Source organism: Haliotis cracherodii, unplaced genomic scaffold (genome assembly GCF_022045235.1).
Source record: "Haliotis cracherodii isolate W230 unplaced genomic scaffold, xgHalCrac1.p SCAF_9, whole genome shotgun sequence".
Taxonomy (NCBI): Eukaryota; Metazoa; Mollusca; class Gastropoda; order Lepetellida; family Haliotidae; genus Haliotis; species Haliotis cracherodii.
In genome coordinates, this window is record NW_027266343.1 from 5,234,014 (window position 1) to 5,261,476 (window position 27,463).

The following is a 27,463-nucleotide window of genomic DNA, read 5'->3' on the forward strand; positions in this document are numbered from 1 at the left end:
GTTGGCATATTTGACACATGTATAAATGTATTCTGATTTGAATAAAAGAAATGTTCATACCTTTCTTTAATGACAAACTTCCTTTGTTTTTTTTCTATATCCATGTTGGATTCAAAAGGAAATACAACCACTATGCCGTTCTTCCACCCCGGTTTGGTGATCTGGCCATTACGGGTCGTAAAAGGCGATTTACTAAATCGGGTGATCCGGCTCAGGGTGAGGTGAGGTGAAATTGGGTTTAACGTCGCGTCCAAGTTTATTGCACTTATATAGCGACGTGCATGCACGTGTTTTCATGGCTGCTTGTACTAGTCCGGACTGATGCCGATTTATAGTGCTATCTCACTGAGATTCCATGCCGCAGTTTAACATGAACACCCCACTTAGACACAGTATACTGGCTCCGAGCCGACCAGTCCTTGTTTTAGCCCCTCTCTGCCGAGCGCCAGACAGGGTAACAACAAGTACCATCTTTTAACGTCTTTTGGTATGACGCGGCCGGGGATCGGACCCCGGACCTTCCACTCTCCGGGCGGACGCTCTACCACTAGACCACGGAGGCGGCTCTGACCCAGGGACTTAATCCCTGCCGTGTCTTGCTCATATTGTTCACTGGTTTGTCTGGTCGAGGTTGGATTATTCACAAACCTCATTCATACAGCTTGAATATTGCAGAGTGAGGCGTTAAACAACAAAAAAAACAAAAAAAAACAAACACACGTGTCAATAAGATTCCGGTTGCTGCAAAGAAGCTGACAAACTACTAATGACATCCTCATCCTCATAATATAGTCGGGCGGTCGGGTAGCCTAGTGGTTAAAGCGTTCGCTCGTCACGCCGAAGACCCGGGTTCGATTCCCGACATGGGTACAATGTGTGAAGCCCATTTCTGGTGTTCCCCGCCGTGATATTGCTGGAATATTGCCAAAAGCGGCGTAAAACCAATTCTCACTCATTCATAATGTAGTCATATGTTGCTTGTATGAGTTCAATTGTAGTGATATAGCGACGAGAGCAAGATGTGGAATGACACAATCATCCATCACAGTTTCAACCAAAGCAATTTGTCGAACATATTTTAGGATAATAATAAGATTTAACTGTTTGAAGCACGAGCATCAAACCTCCAGGAACCATTGCTGATCCACCCAGACAAGAATGAGGGGAAAATTACAGGACCTGATTTAGGTTTCATATAAGGACATTATTTCCCCACACCGACTCCAGCACTCACCAGTGTCACAATCATTGGAATTAGGTCGCATCATATCATCTATGATGACACTACAGACAAGTATTTGCAAACAAATGAGAAGCATACTGAACCCTTACAGCAAAGTTGTGATTAGCAGCGATTAAGAAACGAGTGAGTGAGTTTGATTTTACGCCGCTTTTAGCAATATTCCAGCAATATCACGGCGGTGGACACCAAAAATAGTATGCATTCTAGAGTTGATGAGCTGACTTAAGAGGCGTGTGACTAATTCGCCACCAATATTAACAATGCCATGGCGATGTGCAAGTGTACTATATATAGCTAAATCATTAGTCTATGAGCGTCTAAATCGTGCTAAGGCTATTCTAACAAATTAAAATGGTGTGTGTGGGGGTGGGGGGGGGGGTGGGGGGGGGGGTGGGGGTGGGGGGGTTCACTGTATATAAATAAACAACTCATTCGGAATAAAGATTCAGCGTGTACGGATATGCAAACAATCAGTTGTTGATGAATTATGTTCGCTTAAGTAGATAGCAATACAAATGGTAGTGTGAAACAATAGCACTTTTAGTTATTTATATAAATGTAGGAATGTGTATCGTGACAGGCGTCGCTAACTGTAGTAATTAGTGTCTGCAAGTGGCAGTGACTAAGTCGGGATAACACCAGTATGTATTCTGATATCCATTATTTATTATACAAGTAGAAAGTGAGTTGGATGTAACATGACCTGTGAAGATCCGGGGTAGAATAGGTCTTCAGCAACCCATGCTTGCCGTGAAGATCTGGGGTAGAATAGGTCTTCAGCAACCCATGCTTGCCGTGAAGATCTGGGGTAGAATAGGTCTTCAGCAACCCATGCTTGCCGTAAAAGGCGACTATGCTTGTCGTAAAAGGCGACTAACGGGGTCGGGTGGTCAGACTTGGTTGATGCATGTCATCGTATCCCAATTGCGTGGATCGATGCTCATGATGTCAGTGACCGGATTGTCTGGTCCAGACTCGATTATTTGCAGACCACCGTCATATAGCTGGAATATTGCTGAGTCCGGCGTTGAACAACAAACAAACAAACAAACAAAAACATGACTTGTACCTTCCAGCAGTATCACAGCTTGGGGGAAGGGCGACATCTGCAATAGTCATGATACGTGGTATCCATGTGGGGAAGCGAACCAGGGTCCACGGCGTGACGAGTGGGTGATTGAATATGGTTTTACGCCGCTATTAGCAATATTCCAGCAATATCATGGCGGGGACACCAAAAATGAGCTCCACACATTGTACCCCCTGCGGGGAATCTAACCCGGGTCGTCGGCGTGACGATCGAAAGCTTTAACCACTAGGCTACCCTAAATACTCATATCATAAACGAAGTAGTATGTAGGTCGGGTTTAGCTTGCACCTACATTCCAGCAGTTTATGGCAAAGGGGAAAGGGGAAGGAGATATGTGCAAATTGGTTCACACATTGTGCCATGTGGGGTATCGAACCCGGGTCTGTGATGCGTGGAACAAAAGGTTCAATCGCTTGGCTACCCAATCGCCACAAGTAAGAGTTACATTCCGACCACTGTGACAAGTTATAATTAATATTCTGAAATAATCAAAGTCAGTAAATCCATATCTACTCCCAGGAACCTAATTCAAATTTATAATAGTACTTAGAATATTCATTGTTCCTGAGATCACTAGCCTGCATTCGAATTAACTGCATTCATGAACGTCTGAGACCTGCATCACTTCGGGCTTTCCTCCCACATTAAGCTGACACGCCGTGATAATACTGGAATACTGTTCAATGCGGCGTTTCACCCAACTAACACACTCAAAGACAACTTGCAATATGTCTCAAATGATAATTTGTCAACAAATCTAGGACGATAGGAGTGCTCTTTTTAACCATTCAAAAGATCAAGGTTCAATTCAACTGATATTGTTTACTGTATTATTTGAGACTGCATCGTCTTATCCCGGGGCCAATGAAAATCACAATTACAAGTACAAAGTAGCTGGAGTGAGTGAGTGAGTTGGGTTTAACGTCGCTTTTAGCAGTATTCCAGTTATATCGCGGCGTGTCAGCTTAATGTAGGAGGAACGTCTAAGTGATGCAGGTCTTAGACGTTTACCACTTCGGTGAAACCCATGAGCACGGGTATGGTGCTGACACAACTAGAATCATAATAGGGGCGAACCGGGATTCGAACCCACAATCATAGGTTTCTGGCGTGCCCAAGGGACGCAACTCTGCACAGCGAATCGCGGCGCTTTATACGACTGGGCCACCCGTTCCCCCTAAAGTAGCTGGAAACAATGCCAGCTGGTCCAATACCCGTAGTGATACTCGTGTAGAATAATAAGGCTGTTTGTGCAGATCTTCTGGGAGTTCACAAATGCGACACTACACCATTGACTATTTCATCCTTGAAACACAACAAAAAATAAACAGCGCTTTCTAAATATCAGTACAGTGTCCTTATTCTGGAACAGTCTCCTGCAAAACGGACTTGGTTTCTATAGATATGCTCTGTGTTTAATTGACCTTCTACTGAAGATAGAGATAGTCTAGTCACAGGTCTGCGATAGAGATAAACTATAATCACATATCTCTCTGTAATCGAGTTTCCTCCCATTCACAATTTGGATTGCAATGGAAGTGATCTCCCTAACATTGATCCATTTCTCCGAAACAGAGTCCACAATAGTGATTGTTAAGTACGCTTCAGCCAACTGCTCATTGGCATTGCATTACATGTGCTTTATAAGTTTTTCTTATAAGTGTATTTCAAAACGCATTTAAGGAGCGAAAGCGTCTTTGATACGTTTTGGAAACCACGAGTTGTAATACAAACGGTATCTGACGGGTACGAGTACTGTAATTGATTCATTTCTAATTTAATCTTTGCAGATTTTCCAAATTCCAATCTAAATTTCTCATCCATGTCGCTGGTATAAAGGTAGTGTATGAAAACAGTAGATGAGAGGTCGATGATTCGACCATGTACAGTGACTCAATGTGCAACCTAGCAATGAAGTGAGCCGACTTTTGCGGGATCGATTGTAAGAGAAGATAATATGCAGATTCTAACAAATACGTTAATAATGCATACACACTAACATCAACAGTTAAGAAAGCTCTGCAATCAAGCGATATCTCCTGTGGGAATCAGTTTTGGATGATAAAGGGGCCATATCTGCATCACTATCCAAGACAATCAGGCGTGACGCTTGCAGAATAATTGCAGGAGTCCCCAACCGGTCTGGAACCGGTCAAGTCGCCAAGCAAGAATCTCTGACGTCAACATTGGTGCACGTCATTGTTTATTGTGTCCTCGTAAGTTATGTCGTCATATACACATTCTACGTCAAGAATAGGCTGACGTCATAGACAATCAGTCCTTCGGCAGTGTACGCGGCTGGCGGATGTGTAACAGTTGCCTTTGGGGTGTACCACAATAGCATTTTTGGTGCAACAGATGATGTGTCCTTTGGTAATACTATTAAACATTTCCGATAATTATTATGTATAATTTACTGTATCTGTACTTTTGTCAGCAAAGAAAGTTCTCACTATGTTCAACCTCTTCTTCCTCTGAAGAGGGAGAGTGTTTTATGGCAGTGTAATTTATAGTTAAGCAATGATTGTAACTGTATTACATTGTTTCTGTTGAGATTCAGTTGAAGTTCTTTGCATTGTAGTTGGACAATGATTTAGTCGTCAGGAATGTAGTATAATTAATTGTAAGCAGCGGCGAGGAAGCTATTATGTGGCTTTAGTAGTTTTCTTGACGTAGAATGTGTATATGACGACATAACTTTAGATGATCCATAAACGTCCGGAATAGCATGGGTGGATGTCAAGCGTTATAGAAACATGTGAAATTTTCTGTGATGTTAAAGTGACACTGGACTGGTCTGGCACTGTGTAGAAAGTGTTGGAAGTGTTTGTCTATTGAAGTGGAGCGGGCGCATCCCTGTCTCACCTCACATCTCACCTCACAGCTTTCGTGTGCAGATCACTTTTCACCCTGGTGTTCAGCCTAGGCTTATCTCGGAAGCTTGACCACTGTTGCCGCGAGGTGGTTATTATTCTTGTCATTGTCATTTCCGCTCCTCTCACATTTTATACTTCCATACTGCCATTTTGTAATTGCTGTGCAATAAATTGTATTGATTTGTAAACCTAGTTAATTTTGTAATACAATTGTTGATTGTATACCATGTGTCAGTTGTTTGTTAGGTTAATTCAATTCTTTTACGTACAGATTTCTGAGTTGACATATTGTTTCAACTTTTTAACATGTGACAAAACACCGTCACCCTTCAAGAAAGTTGTAGATTGAAGAATGTAAGTGGTTCATTGTGACTCTAATGTTCACATAAATGTATTGCACAACACCCTGCACCCCACATCCTACACTCAATACCCCACACTCTAAACTTTAAACCCTATACCATGTTCCCTATACTCTTTATTCTACACATTATACCCTAAACTCTACACCCTACACCCTATACTCTACACCCTACACCCTATACCCTTTACTCTACACCCTGTACCCTACACCCTACACCCTGTGCCCTATACCTATTAATTTATACCCTTAAGCCTTTACTCTACACCCTATACCCTGAACCCTGTACCCTACACCCTGCACCCTATAGCCTTTACCCTTCACAATTTACCCTATACCCTTTACTCTACACCCTTTACCCTATACCCTTTACTCTACACCCTATACCCTTTACTCTTTACTCTACACCCTATACCCTTTACCCTATACTCTTTACTCTACACCCTATACCCTTTACCCTATACTCTTTACTCTACACCCTATACCCTTTACCCTATACTCTTTACTCTACACCCTATACCCTTTACCCTTTACCCTATACCCTTTACTCTACACCCTATACCCTTTACTCTTTACTCTACACCTTATACCCTTTACCCTATACTCTTTACTCTACACCCTATACCCTTTACCCTATACTCTTTACTCTACACCCTATACCCTTTACCCTATACTCTTTACTCTACACCCTATACCCTTTACCCTATACTCTTTACTCTACACCCTATACCCTTTACCCTATACTCTTTACTCTACACCCTATACCCTTTACCCTTTACCCTATACCCTTTACTCTACACCCTATACCCTTTACCCTTTACCCTTTAAACTATACCCTTTACTCTGCAGCCTATATCCTATACTCTACACCCTTTACCCTTTAAACTATACCCTTTACTCTGCACCCTATACCCTATACTCTACACCCTTTACCCTTTACCCTATACCCTACACCCTTTACTCTACACCCTTTACCCTTTACCCTATACCCTATACTCTACACCCTTTACCCTTTACCCTTTAAACTATACCCTTTACTCTACACCCTCTACCCTATACTCTATACCCTTTACCCTGTACTCTACACCCTATACCCTTTACCTTATACCCTTTACCCTTTACACTACACCCTATACCCTTTACCCTATACCCTTTACCCTTTACACTACACCCTATACCCTTTACCCTATACCCTTTACTCTACACCCTATACCCTATACCCTTTACTCTACACCCTATACCCTTTACCCTTTACACTACACCCTTTACCCTTTACCCTATACCCTTTACTCTACACCCTATACCCTATACCCTATACCCTTTACCCTACACCTTATACCCTATACTCTACACCATATGCACTTTACCCTCTCCTCTTTACTGTACACCCTATACTCTAGACCCTATACCCTATATTTAACAACATAAACCATGTGACAGTTTCCGACTTTTTGCGTGTATGACACACACACCAACTAATCTGAGCGTTGTTCAGCTGTCGCATGGGTCCCCTTTGTCACTAACACAGTTTCATACAACTCCCCGTCAATGCATAACAGAGTTCTATAGTGGGTGTCAAATATAGATGCTGGCAAACTGCCAGTATACAAGTCCTGTTACTTCCTGGTTATGTCAGTCACAACATACGGTTGTATCTGAGCTGCTGGACACAGGACATGGTTGTACAAGCACTCAATTGATAGGTAGTTCCTGTAATTCACTATCTGGTGTCACCACGCAGCATGTTATAGGCTATACCTGCTACGTGTAAGGTAGGTGAGATTGACATTTAGTCATGTCATGTGCAAGGTGGTTGATATAGACACATAATCATGTCCCGTGTACGGTGGGTGAGATTGACATTTAGTCATGTCATGTGTAAGGTGGGTGATATTGACACATAATCATGTCAGATGCAAAGTAGATGAGACTAACATTATAAGTGTCCACGGTCTAGGGACACACATGTTACCCTCGATGTAAATTTCCCTCAGGGGACCGTTGGAAAACGAATTCATCTATCCGCACACCTAATTATATTGCAGGTATGTCTATTGCATGCTTTGGTAGGATTACCACAGTTAGGCATTTAATGCATACGACAGATCCGTGCGTCTGTTTATTTTCGAAAATATCTCCAAATATCCTGAGAATTGCGCCTAATAAATTAATTCGAGATACAAAACAGTTAACAGTTCGTTAATTCGAGGGGTAAACATAAGAAATATACCTTACATACTTGACAGAATAATAGAACAGGTCTCAGCCACTAACCCGACCTTCATTTGCAAGGTCATCATGTCACGAGTAAGGTATGCGAGACTAATATATAAACATGTCAAGTGCGTTGTTAGTGCTGCACAGCCGCTGATCATACAACTGATTTCAAAAACTCGGGTGTGAATTGCTCCACACCCTTTACTTTATACCAAACACCCTACACCCCACACCCTACACTCCACACCCTTAACCCTATACCATACACCCTATACCCTATACCACACACCCTATACCTTATACCACACACACTATACCCTACAGCCCACACCCTACACTCCACACCCTTAACCATATACCACACACCCTATACCCTATACCACACACCCTATACCTTATACCATACACACTATACCCTACAGCCCACATCCTACAGTCCACGCCCTTAACCCTATACCACACACCCTATACTCTACACCACACACACTGCACCCTAAACCCCACACCCTACACTCCACACCCTTAACCCTATACCACACACCCTATACCCTATACCACACACACTATACCCTACAGCCCACATCCTACACTCCACACCCTTAACCCTATACTACACACCCTATACCTTATACCACACACACTACACCCTACAGCCCACACCCTACACTCCACACCCTTAACCCTATACCACACACCCTATACCCTATACCACACACACTACACCCTACAGCCCACACCCTACACTCCACACCCTTAACCCTATACCACACACCCTATACCTTATACCACACACACTACACCCTACAGCCCACACCCTACACTCCACACCCTTAACCCTATACCACACACCCTATACCCTATACCACACACACTACACCCTAAACCCCACATCCTACACTCCACACCCTTAACCCTATACCAAACACTCTATACCCTATACAACTCACACTACACGTTACATCCCACACCCTACACTCAACATCCTTAACCCTATACCACACACCCTATACCACACACCCTATACCCTATACCACACAGACTACATCCTACAGCCTATTCGAAACATTCTACACCCTATACCCTACACCCTATACCCTACACCACACACTCTATACCCTATACCACACAGACTACATCCTACAGCCTATTCGAAACATTCTACACCCTATACCCTACACCCTATACCCTACACCACACACTCTATACCCTATACCACACAGACTACATCCTACATCCCACACCCTACACTCCACACCCTTAACCCTATACCACACACTGTATACCCTATACCACACACACTACATCCTACAGTCCACACTCTACACCCTTAACCCTATACCATACACCCTATACCCTTCACCATACACACCACATCCTACAGTCCACACTCTCCACTCCACACCCTTAACCCTATACCATACACCCTATACCCTTCACCATACACACCACATCCTACAGCCCACACTCTCCACTCCATACCCTTAACCCTATACCACACACCCTATACCCTATACCACACAGACTACAACCTTCAGCCTATTTGAAACATTCTACAATCTATACCCTACAACCTATACCCTACATCCTACACTCTACACCCTATTCCCTACACCCTATTCCCTACACCCTTCAAGCTACACCGTGAAGATCCGGGTTAGAATAGGTCTTCAGCAACCCATGCTTGCCGTAACAGGCGACTATGCTTGTCGTAAGAGGCGAATAACGAGATCGGTTGGTCAGGCTTGCTGACTTGGTTTATGCATGTCGTCGAACCCAATTGCGTGGATTGATGCTCATGATATCAGTCAGAGGATTGTCTGGACCGCCGTCATATGTGGCGTTAAAAAACAAACCAAACCAAACACCCTATAATCTACCTCCTACATCCTACACCCTACACCTTACATCCTACACCCTGCACCCTACACCCTACACCCTACACCCTACACCCTACACCCTGCACCCTGCACCCTGCACCCTGCACCCTGCACCCTACACTCTGCACCCTGCACCCTACACCTTACATCCTACACCCTGCACCCTACACCCTACACCCTACACTCTGCACCCTACACTCTGCACCCTGCACCCTGCACCCTACACCCTACACTCTGCACCCTACACCCTACACTCTGCACCCTACACCCTACACCCTACACTCTGCACCCTACACTCTATATCCTACACCCTACACCCTACACCCTACACTCTGCACCCTACACCCTACACTCTGCACCCTACACCCTACACCTACATCCTATACCCTACACCCTACACCCTACACCCTACACTCTATATCCTACACCCTACACCCTACACCCTACACTCTATATCCTACACCCTACACCCTACACCCTACACTCTATATCCTACACCCTACACCCTACCTCCTACACCTTATATCCTATACCCTACACCTAACATCCTACTCCTACACCCTATACTCTACACCCTGTACCCTTCACTCTGTACCCTACACACTAAAACCCTATACCCTACACCCTACACCCTACACCTACACCCTACACCTACACCCTATACCCTACACCTACACTCTATACCCTACACCTACACCCTATACCCTACACCTACACCCTATACACTACACCTACACCCTACTCACTACACCCTAAACCCTATACCCTACACCTACACCTTATTAACTACTCACTACACCCTAGACCCTACACCCTACTCCCTGTACCCTACACCTACTGCCCACAGCCTATACCCTACACCCTACACCCTATACCTACACCTACACCTACACCCTACACCTACACCCTACACCCTACACCCTACACCCTACACCCTATACCCTACACCTACACCCTACACCCTACACCTACACCCTATACACTACACCTACACCCTACTCACTACACCCTAAACCCTATACCCTACACCTACACCTTATTAACTACTCACTACACCCTAGACCCTACACCCTACTCCCTGTACCCTACACCTACTGCCCACAGCCTATACCCTACACCCTACACCCTATACCTACACCTACACCTACACCCTACACCTACACCCTACACCCTACACCCTACACCTACACCCTACACCCTACACCTACACCTACACCCTACACCTACACCCTATACCCTACACCTACACCTACACCCTACACCTACACCCTACACCCTACACCTACACCTACACCCTATACCCTACACCTACACCCTACACCCTACACCTACACCCTACACCTACACCTACACCCTATACCTACACCCTACACCTACACCCTACACCCTACACCCTACACCCTACCTCCTACACCTTATATCCTATACCCTACACCTAACATCCTACTCCTACACCCTAAACTCTACACCCTGTACCCTTCACTCTGTACCCTACACACTAAAACCCTATACCCTACACCCTACACCTACACCCTACACCTACACCCTATACCCTACACCTACACCCTATACCCTACACCTACACCCTATACCCTACACCTACACCCTATACACTACACCTACACCCTACTCACTACACCCTAAACCCTATACCCTACACCTACACCTTATTAACTACTCACTACACCCTAGACCCTACACCCTACTCCCTGTACCCTACACCTACTGCCCACAGCCTATACCCTACACCCTACACCCTATACCTACACCTACACCTACACCCTACACCTACACCCTACACCCTACACCCTACACCCTATACCCTACACCTACACCCTACACCCTACACCTACACCCTACACCCTACACCCTACACCCTACACCTACACCCTACACCCTACACCCTACACCTACACCCTATACCCTACACCTACACCTACACCCTACACCTACACCCTACACCCTACACCTACACCTACACCCTATACCCTACACCTACACCCTACACCTACACCCTATACCTACACCCTACACCCTACACCCTACACCCTACACCTACACCCTATACCTACACCCTACACCTACACCCTACACCCTACACCTACACCCTACACCTACACCCTACACCTACACCCTAGACCCTACACCCTACTCCCTGTACCCTACACCTACTGCCCACACCCTATACCCTACACCTACACCCTATACCCTACACCTACACCCTATACCCTACACCTACACCCTACACCCTACACCCTACACCCTACACCTACACCCTATACCTACACCCTACACCTACACCCTACACCCTACACCTACACCCTATACCCTACACCTACACCCTATACCCTACACCTACACCCTACACCCTACACCCTACACCCTACACCTACACCCTATACCTACACCCTACACCCTACACCCTATACCCTATACCCTATACCCTACACCTACACCCTATACCCTACACCTACACCTACACCTACACCCTACACCTACACCCTACACCCTACACCTACACCCTACACCCTACACCCTACACCCTACACCCTACACCCTACACCTACACCCTACACCTACACCCTATACCTACACCCTACACCTACACCCTATACCCTACACCTACACCCTATACCCTACACCTACACCCTACTCACTACACCCTACACCCTACACCCACACCCTATACCCTACACCTACACCCTACTCACTACACCCTAAACCCTATACCCTACACCTACACCTTATTAACTACTCACTACACCCTAGACCCTACACCCTACTCCCTGTACCCTACACCCTACACCTACAGCCTACACCTACACCCTACTCACTACTCCCTGTACCCTACACCCTACACCTACAGCCTACACCTACACCCTACTCACTGCACCCTACACCTACTGCCCACAGCCTATACCCTACACCCTATATACCGTAAACATAGAAATATACCTTACATAATACATGACAGAATAATAGAACGGGTCTTAGCCAATCAGAATCAGAATTTTATTTGTAAGGCACATTTTCATCATGTCACGAGTAAGGTATGCGAGACTGACATATAAGTATGCCCAGTACATTTTAGTGCGTTATGTATGTTATAATCAATGTGTAGCATCGGTCAATTTGTAAAATGTGATTCACTTTAGTAATTTACAAAAAGCCGAAATATTTCAGTCATTTCAAAGACTGACTGCGATTGACTTCAAATTATTAAAAGGACGGAACATTAAAATAGACCAATCATGCTAGGATTAGAAACTAAATGTTTTTTTATAACTATCTATTGAACTTTTTTCTTTTAATCCCATCCCTATCAGCCAGTGAGTGATTAAATTCAACGTGTTTGGGATTCGCTATCACAAAATAATTGAACAGATTCTTCAGTTAATTTGTAAATTACTGTAACATATATACACGCGGTATGGCTGTCTCCCACTTTAGAGACATGGTATTAATTTGTATTAAAAAGGCAATGGTATATCTGCCGTATCTCATTCTATTCACAACTGACGGCATTGTATGGGCTGGCGGAAGAGTTCCTAGCAGAGAAAACCGATGATCAATTGTCCCAGGTGACCTTAATGCCCTTCCCGTTAAGATCCGGGTTGGAATAAGTCTTCAGCTACCCACGCTTGTCATAGGATGTGACTAGCGGGATAGGATGGTCAGACACGATTCATGAGCTTCATCCATGTCATCATATCCCAATTGCGTGTGTAGCAGGGCGTGGAGTCATCCCACAGATGACATCCTTACCTTGTCAGCTTGCTGACGGGGTTAACCTCTTTGGTCATGTGGACAAGGCGTCCGACCTCTGATCAGAAGGTCCGTGGTTCGAATCCCATCACGGGACTCGGAAATTTTATGGCCGCTACATTGGCGCCCAACGTGGGGCTGAGCACGTTCATATCAAATTTGAGCAAAATAAGCCTCAGTACCCTACTATGCGGCCCGGGACGTGCCTTCTGTTGACGGGGGAGTATGGAGCAGGGCGTGGAGTCATCCCACAGATGACATCCTTACCTTGTCAGCTTGCTGACGGGGTTAACCTGTTTGGTCATGTGGACAAGGCGTCCGACCTCTGATCAGAAGGTCCGTGGTTCGAATCCCATCACGGGACTCGGAAATTTAATGGCCGCTACACGTGGATCGATGCTCATGATAACAATCAATGGATTATCTGGTCTAGATTCGATTAATTTCAGACCGCCGTCATATAGCTGGAATATTGCTGAATGCGACGTTAATCAACAAACAAACAAAAAAACTTTAATGTCCCAAGAACATTAATATGTATATGTGTATCAAAATATATTGTTCACACGTGTTACACCCAATCTGAGCCACTGCACATTGCGTAACTTGGATAACTTGTTTCATTCATTCACTTTGATTGATATCAAAACAACATACTGTATGTCAATTATACATAACCCAACCCATGCGTGCAAGCAGAAAATACAATTTTGTATGTAGATATAGCTCAGCGAATATCATTGTTAAATAATTTCTTTTTTAAAAATAATGGTTGTTCGCATTTATTTGGTGCCCATTAAAGTTTATATTTAGTCCGACGTATTATTTCCAAGCCGGATTTTATTTCTGTTTTACAGTAGTTAAGAAATCATATAAATAGTAATTTATGATTTAATGTTGATGTATCCGTGTGTGAAAACAATTCAGTGAACTGATCTTTGTAAAATAACTCGGGGAATAGATTCTTATAAAATAACTTTGTCCTTTTGACTTTTGAATAAGATATAAACTGATACACGTCACTGTCCATTGCATGCATTGGTCAAGCCGTATTGCCCATTGCCCTACACCACAGGGTGTAACACACGCAGTGAATCAACGGATTGGATACGATGCAAATGCGTTATGTAACTGATATACTGACAGTTCACCTTGACCTACATGTATATACCTTCTGTCAATACACACAGTGTGTTATCAAGCTTATCTTGTTCTAAACTTGATATAGACGCTAAGGTAAACATGTGCTTTTTTCAGGTTTGTTTGTAAACGTGTCCAACTGCTTTTTGTAAAGTAAACAGACGCCCATGTGATCGAGGACATACCTCCGCTACTGGCACAGTCTACACTTCCATAGACAAGACATACCGATCTGATTATGGAGAAGGAAAGGGGTGAGTAGTGTCAAAAAGCTATTGTGGAATCCTGAGGCGCTTCAAGGACGCAGCTCTGTATGGACAATTATGACAAAACGTTTTTTTTCTGGCGGAATCCGTCTGGCAACATGGCTACTGTTTTCCTGTAGTGTTACTTAAGTGCAGGAGCACGGGTGTTGAATTCGCCGTGCAGAGTTGCGTCCCTTGGGCACGCCAGAAATTATGATTGTGGGTTCGAATCCCGGTTCGCCCTAATTCCGTTTCTAGGTTTGTCAGCACCATACCCGTGCTCGTGGCCTTCACCAAAGTGGTAAAAGTCTTAGACCTGGGCACCGTTCCACAAAGCGATCTTAGCGCTACGTCGGTCGTAACTCCCATTCTTAAACACTGACTTACGACAGTCATAGCCCTAAGATCGCTTTGTGGAACGGGTGCCTGCATCACTTCGTGTTTTCCTGTCATATTTAGCTGACACGCCGTGATATAACGGACATACAATTCAATGCGGCGTTAAACCAGCTGACATACATATCTATCCTGTCGAACATCTGTTTTTCTACGACAAGCGGGTTGATTTCCTCAGTTTCACAAACTTTCGAACGAGGTCGTGATTTCCCTGTCTGCAACCTTATCCTGGGGATGGGTATGTCCATACATACAGGTCATCTGGTAAAAGGCGACTGTGCTTGTCGTAAGAGGCGACTAACGGGGTCGGGTGGTCAGGCTCGCTGACTTGGTTGATGCATGTCATCCACCCCAATTGCGTGGATCGATGCTTATGATGTCAATCCCTTGATTGTTTGGTCCAGACTTGATCAATTTCAGACCGCCGTCATATAGCTGACATACTGCTGAGTGCGGCGTTAAACAACAAACAAACAAAACGTACAGGTCATCATGGTTCATAGACTATCACCGATGCATAGAATGTCTGCCACCTGATAGAAGATACACGAGTGTTCCCATAAGATCATTCGTCACCACTCGCCCCTTTCCGTAACCTGCGAAAATACGAGAAACCAATCAGAATGCGCGTATGACTTCAAGTTCTTCGTCAAAGAATCCCTCAGAAATAATTTTTAATTTTATATATGTCTTGCATCTTAAAATATACCCAAGACACAGTTAAATGTGTTCAATCATATTGTTTAATTCCGCATGTCCCGATGTGCTGTAACTTGCATCTGAAATATATATAAAATATTGGGAAATATATGTGATCCATTACGCAACGAGTTGACAATTGTTTTAGGTATGCCCGTTTGCGCTAAGACGGAACCCGGTCGCAAAAATGGGCATGAGAGGGGCACGAGTCGCTATTCGGCTTGTCCCGGAATAACACGAGTTGGTCACGAATGCCCATAAGATTTGCAACGTCAAACAAGAGTGAGTGAGTGAGTTGGGTTTAACGCCGCTTTTAACAATATTCCAGTTATATCACGGCGTGTCAGCTTAATGTGGGAGGAAAGCCCGAAGTGATGCAGGTCTCGGACGTTTACCACTTGGTAAAACCATTCCTTGCGCCCCCAAACAAGAGACCCAAATGCACTGATACATAAAGATAAGGACACGAGTTGACAATTGTTTTAGGTATGCCCGTTTGCGCTAAGACGGAACCCGGTTGCAAAAATGGGCATGAGAGGGGCACGAGTCGCTATTCGGCTTGTCCCGGAATAACACGAGTTGGTCACGAATGCCCATAAGATTTGCAACGTCAAACAAGAGTGAGTGAGTGAGTTGGGTTTAACGCCGCTTTTAACAATATTCCAGTTATATCACGGCGTGTCAGCTTAATGTGGGAGGAAAGCCCGAAGTGATGCAGGTCTCGGACGTTTACCACTTGGTAAAACCCTTCCTTGCGCCCCCGAACAAGAGACCCAAATGCACTGATACACAGAGATAAGGACACGAGTGTCTGTCAGATATATGGCAGGCACCAGTGCAGTTATCTGTTTTTGACGCACCCTAACATCACACCTTTTGAGCATCGAATCGATGTGTAGTTTGTCTATTCTCCTGATCACAGTGGTGCAGTGACACATAACAGTCATGAGTGAGTGAGTATGTATTTACGCCGCTTTTAGCAATATTCCAGCAATATCACGGCGGAGGACACCAAATATGGGCTTCACACATTGTAACCATGTCGGGAATCGAACCCGCGTCTTCGGCGTGCCGAGCGAACGCTTTAACCACTAGGCTACCCAACCGCCCCCATAACGGTCACCCGGCTTACTGCTTACTGGTCATACCTAAGTCACGAATCGCATAGAGTAAGCAAATTAATCGCTTACACTGGGGTCGGCAACAGCTCGAAGCGCTGGTGCACTCTTCCAAACTGGCGGCGAAACTACCGCCTTGCCCTAATAAAGAACGTAATAGAAGAGGCTCGATGACTATCAGATGCATTTAAGACTACTTTGAAGATGTGGAGCAGACTGAGGATGGTGCGATGTGTGCAGCCTTTGCCAATTTCCAAGTTGATCCAGTCAAGAATTTCTTATTCCGTTGTCAAACTCAGCCGCCATTTTGGTTTGAGAACGTAGCGACCACAGCCAGCGATTGTTGCGCTTGCAACTAAGCGCGCCGTTGTGAGGAGAATCGCTGTACATACATCGCTTGCAAGCGATTCGCGCTTTACAACGCAGCCCTAGTGTGACCCTGCCCAAATATCTGTCACGTTTGTGGACCATCAATGGGATGGTGCTCCTGCAAACTAGATCAGATCAAAGATCATTTGTTACATTTGACCACTTTCTAAATGGCATTGTGTATTCATAGCTTTCGGCCATGGGAGCAAAGCCAATTTACACTGATCAGAGGGGTACACAAAGTACGTGATCTAGACAATCACTTTTAGTATTTTGGGAGCCTCGGTGGCTGAGTGGGTTAGATCGCTGAATTCCGGTGTCCCCCGTCGTGGTATTTCTGGAATATTGCTCAAAGCGGCGTTAAACCACACTCACTCACTAGATCGCAGAATTTGTGTGCTGGCGACTAGGTGCCTCAGTCTGGCAGTGTGGGTTCTAATCCCGAATGGGAAATAACCCCAAAAGGTACCAGAATTTGTACTCTACTAAGAAAGCGTCATCCCAAAAATAAAATTTGTTTCAAGACCATAGAACATTTATTAACATTCTAAGACAAAGACGTTGGTGAATTCGACTGAAGTACCTATCAATGATTAACAATCAGGAAAGCAGTGCGTCATTTTCTGAACATAGGCTGTCACCATCGAGTGGCCGATCAAGGACCTGGAATTAGAACCACATGTGTGAAAGAAATACAAAATTAATTCTGGTGCTGGGGGCACTAACGTGACGTCATTCTAAGGATGTAATTTAATTTATGACGCTATTCTGTTGATAATTTTTTTAACTTGAATTTTACACGATATACGGCTTTTCCATTGGACGAGAGATCGGTCACATGACCGCAAAACTGAAATTCACAAGTGTCCGAACGACACATTTGACATTCATGCGTTTTTCACCAAACCGTGTTCTTGAAATGATGTTAACACTGACTGCCTACTTCCACATTCCAAGTGAAACCCCCGGAATTCCCTAGCACGAATATATACAGAAAAAAACGTTCTTTCTCGTCATTTAGACCCTTTAATCTTGAACTTAGCCTTCTAGCATACATTTTGAAAAGTCAGAGAGTTTGATTGCATGCCCGTTCAAGGATATCCTCGCTACAGCCCATCCCAGAGAGCAAAACGAGAAAAAATACACATCCCAATTATCGTAGTATCGACTCGATACGTGTCCAGACTTCAGTGACAGTCTACAGCAACCAAGGAATGTCCTTAGTATCTGTTTGACACATCTTTACAATCACCTTTCAATTATCGGCCAAATGATCAGGGATGACTAACACATGTAACAGCCACAGGTTCATTAACAACTTCGGAAATCTCTACTGTCAGCCATCTATCGTGTCGGCCATCTACTTGATGTAAATGTATTACGACGATTTCGGGCCAAACATTGCGTGAACGTCGTCGCAGGCTCCGACGTTCATGCAGTTTGGCCCTCATCATATAAAGGTTCATACTCCAATGAATACACACGAAGTGAAAGTCAGTTCTTAAAATTATTACTTAACAAATGTTCCACGACGTTACACACGACATTCAGCGGCCGGATGTAGGTCATCTGACCGGGGCCGGAAATATGATCAGGGTAATTTCGCTATTATCGCGGTGGCAAAAAAGTTCACGCCAGGATAGATACACAGTATATTGAGTGATAATCTATTGTTATCTATTGTGCGGAAGCCATGAGTGATAATCTATTGTTATCTATTGTGCGGAAGCCACTATTGTAATGGGTTGCCCAGAAACTATTTTCCGCATAATACTTCAGTGTCTCATTAACTTCTAAATGTGTTATACGTGCGTGTGCGATTTAGTCAAAGCACAGTCGGACACGGTTCAAAAACAGGAAGATAGATGTTTTGTTTGAATCGTATTTATTTGTTTTTTGACAGGGCATTACTTCAGAGAACCGTTAAATGGATCAGATACCGTATATATTAACATTTGTGTAAGGTATTGAGTACCCGTGAAGATTCAGCAACCTATGCTATGTCGTAAGAGGCGAGTGTGCTTGTCGTAAGAGGCGCCTAACGGGATCGGGTGATCAGGCTCTCTGACTTAGTCGATGCATGTCATCCCAATTGCGTAGATCGATGCTCATGGTGTAGACTTGATTATTTAAAACATCAAGCAAACTAAACTAGAAACTGACTTCAAAGAATATATACGGACACTTGCGTCATTTAACAATTCGTCCGTATAAACGAATTTCCGTGTAACTGAAACCAGCTTCCTACAGATACACTATGTCTGGATTTGAATCGAGTGAGTCACCCACGAGAATATGCAAAGTCAGAAATGTTCATTTTGCCACCAAAATCGCGAGCTTTCTCTATCAACATGGCACATTACGACTTGTCATGTCACACAACCAAAGATATAATGCATCTTCCAGCTTCTGGTGTTTTGCTACACGGGATCATGATAAGTCATTTGAATTTTCCGGGAGATTTAGCCACTTCTGTTTGTCTTTTAAAATGTCACCAACTGTCGATTTTCCTATGGTATGTCCAAATTCAGTGCCATAATGCTTACTGATGGTTTCCAAACTTGCTGACGGGTGTTTTTCCTTAAACAGACAAATTTCCCTTTTTTTCGCGTGCTGTAGCTGCGTGTCGCTTACGTTTCGCTGGTTGACAGGCCATACTCACAGTTTGAAGTCCGGGAACCGAGGATTCCGGATATCTGAAGTCCGTATAAGCGGGGCATGACTGTAGTAGTAGTAGTAACAAAAATATTTTTTTTATTTTAAGTTAGTATTTTGTATAGCGTTCAATGAACACAATAATAAATATAAGCGACAGAACCCTTATCATATTTAAGAAATAAACGACGAGCAGGCCCCTTCATCCCATGATTTGTTTTCTTATATGGGATATCAACATAATGTCCAGCCTCTTCAAGGATGTTAATAGAATTTAAATAATGATGACTAATTGAATATAAGTCCATTCTATGAACGGAGTGTGTGTGTGTAAGTTTGGTATTTCCCGAGTATTCTCACAATTTTCACGTCAAGTATTTGTACTTAGTCTCCCAAAACCGATTGTTATATCGCTCCCACTTTTGGATGCGATCGTTCGGTCATTGTGTTTATCTGCGTTGCCAAGCTTCTTCTAAGAAATAACGTTCTCCAATTTACGTCGTCAAATCGAGAGCGCATGTTCGAATCCCCAGAAATGATGTCATGACAGAACAAAGTTTTATCGTGAAATAAACCACGCTTCGTTCTTCATTGTTCTTTGCGATTTATCCAGCACCTTTTTTTTATATGACCATAAGGTGAGGTGAGGTGAGGTGAAATGGGGTTTAACGTCGCGTCCAAGATTATTGCACTTATATAGCGACGTGCATGCACGTGTATGCGTGTGTGGCTGCTTGTACTAGTCCGGACTGATGCCTATTTATAGTGCTAGCTCACTGAGATACCATGCCACAGTTTAACATGAATACCCCACTCAGACACAGTATACTGACTCCGAGCCGACAAGTCCTTGTTTTAGCCCCTTAATGCCGAGCGCGAGACAGGGTAACAACAAGTTATGACCATAAGAATCTCGCGCGGTCGATTGTACAATTCCGATTGTATCATAATCACTACCAAATAGTGACGATACCAGGTTTCCGCAAAAAGGCGTATCTTGTCCCGCCGGTGTCAGCCGTCACAAATACACGCAAAGGCAAGTCAATTGTTCACCTGAAAAACACGGGACCATATGATACAAGTCAAAATAAGGAATTGCATCAGACATCATTTTATCACTGATGCGTCAAATTTGGAAATGTCCTCACATGCTCACAAAAATACACTTATTACCACCGACAAATGACCAGGTAAAGCAACAGTGTTGTGACGCCTTCATGGGTTTTTTTGTTGGTTTTTTTTGTTTTACGCCGCACTCAGCAATATTCCAGCTATATGACGGCGGTCTGTAAATAATCGAGTCTGGACCAGTCAATCCAGTGATTGATATCATAAGCATCGATCCACGCAATTGGGATACGATGACATCAACCAAGTCAGCGAGCCTGACCACCCGATCCCGTTAGTCGCCTTTTACGACAAGCATAGTCACCTTTTACGGCAAGCATGGGTTGTTGAAGACCTATTCTATCCCGGAATCTACACGGGTCCGACGCCGTCATGGACGCCGTATCCGTTCTGTATATGGTCGGCTGAAGCTCATATATCAGACGTAACATTCGCCCGCTTGATACCCTTAGCCTGTCAGCACCCTCTGCTTGCTCGAGACCCGTGAAGGTCCGGGGTAGAATTGGTCCTCAGCAACCCATCCTTGCCATAAGAGGCGACTAACGGGATCGGGTGGGATAAAAATCGTGCCCAAAACGCCGTCCTATATTGTTTTTATTCTTAAAATCTGTATATCCGAATATAACCTGTGTAATTATAACCATAACAACAACATCTCAAGGTAACATTAACACGACCTGTGTCCCGTTCCAGATGAATTCTGCAGGGTGTCTAGCCGGGAGAGCCACATTTCAGAAATGGCTATTGCCGGTAAAGCCACATTTTCAGCTGAGTGCATTTCGCCTATTCTAGCGGGTAATTAATTAATCCGATTACCGATACCTTTATATGAGTGTCCCACATTTAAATTACTAAGCGCGGTACTCCCAGACTGAGGGAGGCGACCAGTTCCTACACCGTGTTAGTGACGACATCATCATCTTCACTACAGACAAGAACATTGAACATTTGTGTACTGCAGACATTGTATTTTGTGATGGTACATTTTATGCCTGTCCCAAGTTGTTTGATCAGATTTATTGTTTACATGCTGAGGTGTTTGGCCATATGTTTCCATTAGTTTACTGTTTGTTGTCCAATCGAACAAAAGTTATGTCAACATGTTTCAGTACCTATGCGATTTTGCTAGTAGGGGAGGTCTAGAGTTTGCCCCACTTACAATTCAGTTGGACTTTGAACGTGCAGCTCACAATGCCGTGACTGAGGTATTTCCTGGGACATTAGTTAGAGGGTGTTTCTTTCACTTCACCCAATGTATCTGGAGGAGGGTGCAGAAAGAAGGTCTGGCGTTGGACTATAAGGAAGATGAGGAGGTGAAGAAGCTGGTGACAAGAGCTGCTGCCCTCCCTCTAGTACCTCGTGACAAAGTGGATGATGTGTGGCTTGATGCCATTGCTGACTCTCCTGCTGGCCCTAAAGTGACTGCCTTCATGGACTACGTGACAACCTGTTGGGTTCAAGGACGGGCCTTCATGCCAGAGATTTGGAACCATTTCGAAAACCAAGGCCACCGTACCAACAATCACCTGGAAGGGTTGCACAACAAGATAAAGAAACTTGCCAAGAAGTGCCACCCGAACATCTACGAGGTAGTGAAGCTATTTCAGCGAGATCAGTCACTCAAAGAGGTTGCAGTCCTGAGACTCTCACACCACTGATCAGAACCTTCACGAAGAAAGAAGTACAAGGCAATCGATGCACGTATTGCGTCCCTCAAGATCCAGTTCCTGAACCCACACCTGAGTGAGATGGAATATGCTGACCACGTGGGCGACCTCCTTCATCTGCATTATGATATTCATATGCTATTCATATTCATCAATGTAAAGTTTTGATGAATATGTTATCCTTGTTGAATAGAAAATGAGAAAACAAGATTTGTTTTGTTATATACGGTAACCTGTTAGAATCACAAAGCATGTTTTGACAGCATAGCCGCAAGAGCCACATTATACAATCACGCAACCATAACCATTGCCGCGAGAGCCACATCAATTTGGGCTATCTATTTTCGAAATGTGGCTTTGCCGGCCTGTAACCTTCTGCAGATCCGCGATCGCGAAAAGAGTTGCAGAGAAATGCAGACAATTCTCGGAATTTGCCTATCATAGCCAATCAATATACTAGTTCTAATTATTTTCAAGCTTTTTCATCGAATATCGCACTCGAATGATGCACAAACACTTAACATGCGATTCAAAAATACAAAAATAAATAAATCTTTCAATAAAACGAAATTTAAAAAGTAATTATCAACTTTTAAATGTTAATCAAGATTACATATACTATGTTTACATCAACCATTAATGTCATGTCTAAATGCAAGAGATTAAAATAATAAAAGAAAAATATTAGTTTGGATTAATATTTGAGGGGGAAATGGTTGTATTTTAACCGCAGAATTTTGTAATGTTAACGCATAATTGTGTAATTTTACTGCAGAATTTTTATGCTTTTACCGCAGAATTTGTCTGGGTCTGCTGTGTCACTTTGAACGTTCTTAACATGACGCTCACACGCCGTGAAATCACTGACACACTTGGCATTATAACCAGATAAGGGTGGCCGGGTAGCCTAGTGGTTAAAGCGTTCGCTCGTCACGCCGTAGACCCGGGTTCGATTCCCGACATGGGTACAATGTATGAAGCCCAATTCTGGTGTCCCCCGCCGTGATATTGCTGGAATATTGCTAAAAGCGGCGTAAAACTATTCACTCACTCACTCACTCACTATAATCACATAGTCACGATATCGCTAAAATATTGCCGATCTGACGGTAAAGTTCGTCCACTCACTCATTAAAACGGAGGATGACTGTTTTGTTGAAAGTGGCGTTGATCTCACATGCTTTTCAAGCCGTTCGTGTTTCAAGATGGTCATTTTATTGACTGCTTTCAGGTAACACGTTCAGAGTCGTCTTCAGTGAAAGCCCGCAGAGTTCATCCAAGACCAAGCAACAGCAACCCTACCATCTGGTAATTGACAAGGATGCGGTGCGTCTCCGGGACCCTACGTCTAATGACCTCATTTTAGAGTGGCCATACAGCTGCGTCAGGAGGTACGGCACGTCACCAAGCACCTTCTCGGTGGAGGTGGGGAGAAGAAGCGCTACAGGGGAAGGGGTGTTCGCGATGGTGACAACTGAAGCCCAGGCCATTTTGGACAAGATCCATGACGTGTCGAAACAAATCATGGACAAACGTGGTCCGAAGAAGACAACTACACCCCAAAAAGGTAAATTATTCTCGCTTGTTCCTTAGTGCTTGGGGTCAGTGAGAAATAAAAAGCCCTGGTCCGTTATTACTAATACCCGACATCAGGTTCACAGGTAATACATTTCATGACTTATACAAATAAGTGGGGGGAGTCGGGTTTAACGTTCACTTTTATAGCAACTTGCATGTACGTGAGTGGGTGGCTGCTTGTAATAGTCAGGACGTGTTCCGGTTTTCAAGTTCTAGCCCTCTGCGATACCATGCCGCAATTTAACATGGATACGCAACTCATTCGCTTATTACTGACACCGAGCCGACCAGTCCTTCTAAAGTCCACTAAAGGGTAACAAGTACCATCTTCAACGTATTTTGGTATGGCGCAGCTGTTGGGTCGAACCATCGACCATGAAGTGTCCGGGCAGAAGCTCTGTCAGTTCAGCCTGAAGCATTGTCAAACTTATTCATGCTATAATGCTGTCATTATATCGTCTTAAATGATATGTCGTGTTCTCAAGCTGCCTTCTTTTTGTCTTTCAGACAACGTATACACAGAACCGTACACCCAATGGCCACTGCAATTAAGAGATAATAGATTGAAAAGTGAAGTTCTGGATGAGAAAAGTAAAGAGTCAGGACCAGCTTGGAAGACAGCAGCGCCCTGCCTTGAAATAGGTGATGGCGTAACGGTGACACGCATCGGACAGGGATCAGAATTAGAACCAACACTTCCACCAAGATTAGAACCCCCAATTCCACCTAGATTAGAACCTACACTTCCACCTAGATTAGAACCTACACTTCCACCTAGATTAGAACCTACACTTCCACCTAGATTAGAACCCCCAATTCCACCAAGATTAGAACCAGCACTTCCACCAAGATTAGAACTTACAGATCCGCATAGATCAGAACCCAGGACCCGTACTGCATCAGACACTAGCACCCGCACAGGATCAGACCCTAGAACCAGTACTGGAATCGACCCTAGGGCCAGTATGAGATCCGGGACAGGGCTGTACCTGACGCCGACGTTCATGGACACTGTGGGCGTCACTGAAGATTTATACGACGACGGGGAAGCTGCACATGTTGCCGCAATGCCGACACCAAAAACACGTGATGACCCAGGACAAGAAACATATTGGACATCAACATCAGTTGAGCCTCCAATTTGTCACAATTATGAACCGCTGAAAATAGTTAAAGAAGAATTGAGTGGTCAGGTTGACATGAAACCTCAACCAGGAAGGATTATAGCTTTTGATTTACCTAAGAGAGAACGTCCCAAGCAGCCTCGTGTAAACTACGAGAACGTGAAGGGTGTAAAAGAATAAAGTTGGATTGCGTACCTAAGGCATCTTGGATGTCGATTCAATATATACATTGGACTTGTATGCCCTGATATGCGCTGTTCTTTTTTCAAGTCAAATAAAAACTTGTCATCAAAATCGTAATCCTAACACAATATTCAAACAGGAAAACGAACATAATAATCAAAATAGCAATAATCATAACCATATAATCATCAAAATCACAATTCGATTTACAATGCGCCAAATTCCATTATTATCCCGGGCAATGGATCAGAGCTCACTTGATTTTCATTCTCAGCTCCATGGGGAGTCTACAACCCAGGCTGCCTGTGAAGCCTAGAAGGTTAACAGTTGCATTTACTTATTATCTTCACTCACAAATTTAGTTATGTATGTTGACATGATCCCCGACATAAATTAATAAGGGTTTCCGTCCTTTTCCATGCTCAGGCTGATAGTTCCAACTCCATGAGGCCACCTCCGTGGTCTTGTGGTAGAGCGTCCGCCCGGAGAGCGGAAGGTCCGGGGTTCGATCCCCGGCCGCGTCATACCAAAAGACGTTAAAAGATGGTACCTGTTGTTACCCTGTCTGGCGTTCAGCAATAAGGGGCTAAAACAAGGACTGGTCGTCGCGGAGTCAGTATACTGTGTCTGAGTGGGGTATTCATGTTAAACTGTGGCATGGTATCTCAGTGAGCTAGCACAATAAACCGGAATCAGTCCGGACTAGTACAAGCAGCCACACACACACACATGTGCATGCACGTCGCTATATAAGTGCAATAATCTAGGACGCGACGTTAAACCCAATTTCACCTCACCTCATCTCACCTCCAAGTCCATGATATGAGGTCCTTACCCACATGGATACCGTTGTTTATTATTCAAGTATCTGTATGCATTACATGAATGGTTTCATCCTCAGACAGAGTAGAATACCCCTACATGTAATAGTGGTAAATGTTTGATATGAAATGTGGTAAACAAAGTCGAGTGATATATTGGTATGTTATTTGCTTTAAAGGTGCGAGGTCCCTTTTAAAATTTCGATTCATCAGAACGCGACAATAATCCGTGTTCAAACATGATAAGCGTGACGCAGCGCAAAAGTACATGAAACCAGTCTTTGTTAACGCGTCCATAAGTAAAGCCGAGGGTGTCTAACGTTATATAAACATATCTACCGTGCGGTATAGAAAGATTCTCTGTTAAATTAATGTGTAGACAAAACATATTAATACGCAAAACTACATTAGATCAGTGCAACGCTGGTCTTGCATCTTTTAGATCATTTACGACGTCGTGTGCTTGGAAACGCTCTGGTTTCCAGTCTTTGCAAGGGGCGGTCGGGTAGCCTAGTGGTTAAAGCGTTCGCTCGTCACGCCGAAGACCCGGGTTCGATTCCCGACATGGGTACAATGTGTGAAGCCCATTTCTGGTCTCCCCCGCCGGGATATTGCTGGAATATTGCTAAAAGCGGCGTGAAACCATACTCACTCACTCACTCCAGTCTTTGCAATCTTCAGTCAATCATATTCCAAAACGGAGGGGCAGAACAACGTATACAGAGTTTGTTTTTGATGTAATTGAAGATTGAAAGAACTGTTGTTTAAATTGATTATGTCTATTTAACAATCACTCATTCCTGCAACAGTTTGTAAAAAGAAATCTGTGGCTGGGTAATTTTGTTTAAAAATATACTGATTAGGCTTAGATAAGAAATGAATTTGCAAACACATGACCATGTTGTAAATTT

At 44.0% G+C, this 27,463-nt stretch overlaps 1 protein-coding gene across 1 annotated transcript; it reads left to right on the top strand.

Annotated features, from left to right (window-relative positions):
- Positions 1-7,229: 7,229 nt before the first annotated feature.
- LOC139452920 (proteoglycan 4-like) lies at positions 7,230-26,108 on the top strand. Its single transcript, XM_071234543.1, has 4 exons — positions 7,230-7,342; positions 14,687-14,823; positions 24,078-24,413; positions 24,932-26,108. The coding sequence occupies exons 2-4, from the start codon at positions 14,808-14,810 to the stop codon at positions 25,726-25,728; spliced, it is 1,149 nt and encodes a 382-aa protein (XP_071090644.1). The 5' UTR covers positions 7,230-7,342; positions 14,687-14,807; the 3' UTR covers positions 25,729-26,108.
- The last annotated feature ends 1,355 nt before the right edge of the window (positions 26,109-27,463 follow it).